The sequence below is a fragment of the Poecilia latipinna genome, unplaced genomic scaffold (genome assembly GCF_001443285.1).
Source record: "Poecilia latipinna isolate Pla-1442-1.1 unplaced genomic scaffold, P_latipinna-1.0 Scaffold1212, whole genome shotgun sequence".
In the NCBI taxonomy this organism is placed as follows: Eukaryota; Metazoa; Chordata; class Actinopteri; order Cyprinodontiformes; family Poeciliidae; genus Poecilia; species Poecilia latipinna.
This window is the reverse complement of record NW_015113828.1, coordinates 133,776-140,194: the sequence shown is the minus strand read 5'-3', so window position 1 is coordinate 140,194 and position 6,419 is coordinate 133,776. Positions and strand designations below refer to the sequence as shown.

Genomic DNA, 6,419 nt, shown 5'->3' with positions numbered 1-6,419 from the left:
ATTATTTTATTTATATCAGTTTCTCTGCTCTCAGACCTTCATCCTTTCAGTTCCTCGGTTTATTAAGAGGTTTTTTTAACTTGTTGAAAAGTTTTAAACTGAACTCTAACTTTTCCTCCAGTTTCATCTGTTACTTTCTCTTGACAAGTTGATCAAATAAGCTCAGACTCTAAATGCACATTCACACTTACACATGAGTGTAGTAATTTATTTAAATATGTAGAAAAAACTAATAAAACTTACATCCGATATAGGTCACAGCTTGTTGTTTTGGAAAACTGCAGATTTTCTAAAAGTCGCCTAGTTAAACAGAAGGAGAAAACAGTTCCTTGTTTCATAATGTTTTAATGTAAATGAAGAGAAATATCAGAGCAGAAGTCATCCATCAAGTGCAGCAACACTGAAACTGTCCTTAAAGACATAAACAGAGAAAAATGTTTGATTTTGTTCTCCAAAGCTTTATTCACAAACTTCTGTTTTGTTTTTTTTCAGAAATGAACCAGGAAGTAAGAGGAAAAAGACATTTAGAGAATTTAGGTGAGAAACTGGGTTAAATTAATATTTATTCTGAAGCATCAAGTTTAATTTATGACTGTATTTAAACTATTTTATATTCTACAATGATAATAACTGTTTTACTTCTCTGTAGTTCTGCAGCATAAAAAAACTGTGGGACCCATCTACAGAAACGAAGGAGAAAACATCACAGTTACATGTGAATTTGGTTACACAGGAAAGACAAGGTTCTTCTGTAAGGAAACTTGTAAAGGAAAAAATATTCTCATTCAAACAACTGAAGACAGAGATGAGAAAGGAAGATTCAGCATCAGATATGAAGAAAGAAGTCATACTGAATTTGATTTTCTACATGTGAGCATCACAGATCTGAAACCGTCAGACTCAGGACGATATCGGTGTCGCTCAGATGGAACTGTGCTTTTAAATTTGTTTGGAAATCAACATGCTGATTTTGATCTTGTTGTGACTGAAGGTGAGTTTTCTGGTTTACATATTTAGCTCAGATTGTAAGAGCAAACTAGGAGGACCCAAAATCAGCCACAAGACAAAAGTGAGCAGAAACCACAGATCTTTATTAAAGACAGCTTAGAGCGGCACACAGGAAGGTCAACTGCAGCACTGGCTAGGAGATAGTGCAAGGAGGCTGGGGGAGAAGCGCTGAAGCAGGGCAGCGTACTCACACTGTGGAATGAGAGGTATAAAGTCCAGACCCGAGTTCTTGGTCAGCCGGGCCGAGGTCATACACAATGAGGAAGAGAGCAGAGTCCGAAGGAGTGGGGGTGAGCGGTGTCAAAGAAACAGGCTAGGGTTGAGATCCGAGTAGGCAAATCCAGAGAACAAGGGCGAGGCAGTAACACAGAGGACGAGATGGGAGAGCTAGAAACTACTTGCTGAAAGCGTTTGATAATCTGGCAGCGTGGGGGTGACAGAGAGAGGCTTAAGAAGGGAACCAATCAGGGAGCGACGATGCTGCAGGGAATAAGGGAGATGAGGGACATGACAAGGATGGTCTCAAAACAAACAGGGCACCATGTAACCATCACACAGATTTTCAACAGATCAACTTTAAAATACCAACATGTTTAGACTGTGACTCATAAAGACAAACATCCATCATCAGAATATAAAGTTGTTGTGATTCTGTTTTCTTCTCTCATCTTCAGATTTTTCTAAACCAAAATGGACTCCAAGACCTTTAATAAGATCAACTTTTGTCCCAGCAGCTTCACCACCACCACCACCACCAACAACAACAACAACAACAACAACAACAACAACAACAACAGCAGCAGCAGCTTCAACAACAACAACTCAGAGTTTTTCTCCTTCTCCATCTGAAACCATCAAATCCTCTGATAAACCAGCTGCAGCTTCAGGTTCATCATCTTTATGTTTATTAGATGTTTATTTGATGATTCGGATCAGAGACTCAGACTATTGTTAAAAAAACAGTTAGAAATTTGCAGATAATAAAAAAAACAACTCTTGATTATTTATAATAGATATTCAATTTCAGTAAAACAGTGAAAAATGTCTGTGAGTTTAGTGTTGGATTATGTTTGAATCAAAGGCTGGGAGGCAAACAGAGCAGAAATCATGAAGCAAAGGGAGGAAAAGGGGAAGCAGACAGAACCAAGATGTTGGACACAAAGTGTAAAATCTTTACAGAGCTCTAAGAACCTGTAGTTTACTGGACTGACACAACAACAAAACACCGAATGGATAGAAAACAATAAAAGCTGGAGAATCTGATCAGTGCAGATCATTAAACACACAATATGTGTCCTGTGAATTAAATACACAAAAATCTGGTTTCTTATGAGCAGCTTATGAAGGAAGAACATTAATGCACATGGCATGTTTAACTGGAACATGTTTAACTGTAACATGTTTGTGTAATAAACTAAATAATCTTAAATCCCTGCAGATCCTTTGCTTTATGTGGGTCTGAGTCTGGCCATCCTGATCATCTTGTTAGCGACGGCTCTGCTGATTTTCTGCCAGAGGAAAAACCTCCATCAACAGAAAGGTGAGTTATAACACACTGCTGTTTATCAACCAGAAAAAAAAACTTAGCTGTCATGCACTGAAACTAACTATGCCTGTCTTCACATATCCATCCATCCATTTTCTGTACACCCTTGTCCCTTAGTGGGGTTGGGACTCTCCACATATAGTTAATTTTAAATAATTTCTTCATATTCACAAACTATGAAATGTCAAGAAATTTAAACAGTGGACTTGAGAATACCTGCTTTGTTGTCATAAAAGCAAACATTTAATAAAAGCATTGTTGTTTGAATTGAGCTGCTCACACTTGTCCTGCATACAGAGGGGAAATTATGAAAACTTGAAGCAGATCAATGTTCAGCATTTTCTGTAACCTCATTATTTTTACCCTGATGTGGAAAGTTAGTGTGGAAACAGCCTGCCTAAAATTTTCACAAGCTGAGAACTTTCTTTAAGATCGGCCAATTTGAAATATTCTTGGACTTGTAATTGTTGGAGGGATGAACTGGTTTTAATGTTTTTGTTATTATCATGATTTCAGCAATCAACAGCTAACAGTGTTGTTTGTTTGTTTCTTTGTTTTGCTAATCTGTATTATATAGTTTCTGTCTATATAGCTGAACTCTGTTAACACAGAGTTTGTAAAGCTGAATTACTTTAAAATGGATAAATAAGCTTAAGAAAAAGAACTAAATGATTGATAATCCAAAAAGTACACCAGTATACCCAAATACCTCTTAGACTATGCAGTGTGTAGGAATCTCTAAAATATAAATGTTTTTATGACCTCATTAGTTGCTCAAAGTGGTTTTGTCTGAACAATATCAACTAATCCTTTGGCTCTGCCTTTTATATGAATTTGAGCAACATGCCATTAGAAATTCATAGGTTTCAAAAAGGAAGTTGGTCAACGTTTGCTCCACCTCTTCTTGTCACAAACTGTTCTCCCCACTTCATGTGAACATATTGTGTGATTAGTATGAATTTCCTGGCTGTTTATTAAGCAGAAACTAATGCTACTCAACTCCCAGAAGCACCTGAGGACTGAAATTGCAAACATCTGGTTTGGTTTAAAGAAATATTCATGTTAGAATGGCCCAGTTAAAGTCCAGATCTATGTCAATCAACCAGTCAAGTTTATTTGTATATCACATTTCAGCAGCAAGGCAGATCAGAGTGCTTTTGATAATAAAAACACAAAATCATGAAGTTATAGAGAAAACATCCTATAGTCAACAATTGAACTAACGTTACATTTTGGTGATCGCCTTCACCAAAATCAATACTGTTGGTCAAATTTTCACTTAATGTGGCTCAAAAGCAACTCAATACAGCTGGGTTTTTATTTTGATATAAAGGAACTCAGTGTTTCAGCTGTTTTGCTGTTTTATGAAAGTTTTCAATCACCAATAAAAAACAAAGTCAAACTGAATCAATGGCAAAACTTAATTATTATTGTTCCCATACTCTCATACCAATTAGGCTCATAAAAATAAGCAAATATTTCAGTCTGCAGGTGTGCAAATCTGGATCCCATGATATTGACTTTATTGGCTACTTACAGTTTTACAATGTTGCTTTAAATCAGATAATTCCTCGTTTTGTTTTTCAGGTCCTCCAGTGAAAAAAGATCCTACTGACTTCACAACGGTAAGTCAGAGTAAAAACATCTGCATCGTATTTCTAATCCTGCGGCAGTCAGTTTGTAAAACCAATTTAAACTCTTGGTTCTGCAGATCAACACCGTTTATGAGGAGATCAGAGAGAAGGACAGAGAGAACAAACCTCCTGCTGGGGAAATAACTTCAGTTTACGCTTACGTCCAGTCCAACAAACCAAACGCAGCTGAAAGCAACGAAATATACAGCCTGGCCAGCAAACCGCAGGGGCAAGTAAGTGGGACTGTAGAATGACAGCAATAGAAATATTAATAATAATTATTTACACTCTGATTCGGCAGATTGGGGGCGTTATTATTATTGTTGTTATTGTTATTATTATTATTATTATTATTATTATTATTATTATTATTATTATTATTATTATTATTATATTTTCATTCAGTTTGAGCTAAAAATTCAAATGCACACATCTAGTTTTAGCTAGTTATGTGATGGTTACAGGATCAAGTGAAGACTTAAGTAAATTAATTTTCATTGATTTGTTTCCCCATTTTGTAAATACCTGCTGGTGAGATCGTTAATTTTTTACATCTTTGTAGCCATTTAGAAAGTTTTTGTCAGGAATGCTTCAAATAAAATCCAGGAAGCAGGTAGAAACTGTACACAACATTTCACTAATCTTTGCATAAAATCAGCAGGATATACAGTGTAATTTTCATGTCTCGACACAAACTATTCTTTGTCTCTTCTATGTTAGTAAACTACACTTAGAAATAATTCATAGTGGATCACAAACCTGCAAGTACTTGAGACACACACAAATGCCTACTTTAATATTTCAAATACTAAATATACCTTAAAATGCTTTATTATGCACAGTACAAAACATAAGCTAACGCTAATTAATAGTAGCATTGTGTGTAGGCATTTCAACTTCTGTCTGCATTTTCTATTGAATATTTTTGACATAATCTACAAAAAAATCTGCAGATACACAATTTACCGCAAAAAACCTCGAGTCATACTCCACTAAACAATCCACAAAAGTACAGAGTTGAATCTGCAAATACTAAACTGTATGTATTTAAAATCATACTGACTTTTTAGTTAATAATTATGTATTTATTATTTTATATTCTGCTTGTAGAAACATTCCTATTCATAAATGTATAAACTTTTCTCTGTTTTCTTCCAGGCTGAAGAGGAAGACATAGAGTACTCTGAAGTGCAGCTGCCGAACGGTGCCATCAGATCAAACGGCGGCCATCTTGCTGCTTCAGATAACGTCACCTACTCAGAACCTCGGTTAGCCACGAGCTCAGGTAGCCATGGCAACGGGTCACCTCCTCTTTATTCCACCATTACTTCACAAGAGTAGCTTTGCTGTGGATCTGCCGTTTGCTTGTCCTCAGGGAAAACTCAAACCCATTAGCTCTATAATTAGCTTTGAGTCACTAAAACTGTAAATTTAATTAATATGCTTTTGTAGGACACATGCTAACCTGTTGTAATGGACCATAAAATCCATATAATATGGATTCAGAAACAGACAATATCAAAATCAGTCCACATGGTGATTCTTTGAGCGTTTTAAAAAAAATGCATAACAAGCTGGATAATCAATTCAATATCTGAGTTTAATATGGCAGTTTTTGTTTTTCACTCTCTGTTAACCGAGACGACAGAAAAGTCAACAGATGGAGCTGAGAAGGATTTTATCCTATTATTGCAACAAACTGCAGTAAAAATACTGAAAACTCAGGTCAGTGTGGCTCAGTTCATCAAATAAAACATAATTGTTAATGCTTTTTAATTTCTCTATGGAATCAATTTTTGATTTGAATTTGCTACCTGCAAAGCTAATGCTGGATGCTAATTTGATTTTCTTCTATTTGTGACACAGATGCTGCCTTGCACTGTTCTGTTAGAATAGTTAGCAAATATTTTCATTATTTTAAACATTTTCTAATTGCTATGCATAGATTTAGGTAATATGTATTATCATGCCCTGCGACAGACTGGCGACCTGTCCAGGATGTACCCCGCCTCTCGCCCGGAACGTTAGCTGGAGATAGGCACCAGCACCCCTCCCGACCCCACTGAGGGACAAGGGTGTTCAGAAAATGGATGGATGGATGGATGGATGGATGTATTATCATTATTGTACATTTGTAAAATAGGCAATTAAATATTATCTGTGATGCTGGTTAATAACTGTAACTTAGTTGCACTCTGTAAAATGCATGCATAAAACCATGAAGCAACTTC

At 36.1% G+C, this 6,419-nt stretch overlaps 1 protein-coding gene across 3 annotated transcripts in view; it reads left to right on the top strand.

Annotated features, from left to right (window-relative positions):
- LOC106960679 (GATA zinc finger domain-containing protein 5-like) overlaps window positions 1–5,741 on the top strand; it is a 50,828-nt gene extending 45,087 nt beyond the window's left edge. For 2 of the 3 annotated variants that reach the window (XM_015053890.1, XM_015053892.1), the window contains exons 2-8: window positions 493–537; window positions 650–991; window positions 1,683–1,895; window positions 2,447–2,548; window positions 4,142–4,179; window positions 4,266–4,421; window positions 5,347–5,741. In XM_015053890.1, the coding sequence (XP_014909376.1) occupies window positions 493–537; window positions 650–991; window positions 1,683–1,895; window positions 2,447–2,548; window positions 4,142–4,179; window positions 4,266–4,421; window positions 5,347–5,529 (1,079 nt within the window). In that variant the 3' untranslated portion in view covers window positions 5,530–5,741. Of the gene's footprint in view, window positions 1–492; window positions 538–649; window positions 992–1,682; window positions 1,896–2,445; window positions 2,549–4,141; window positions 4,180–4,265; window positions 4,422–5,346 lie in introns of all 3 variants that reach the window. The other variant, XM_015053895.1, reaches the window with a different exon arrangement.
- The last annotated feature ends 678 nt before the right edge of the window (window positions 5,742–6,419 follow it).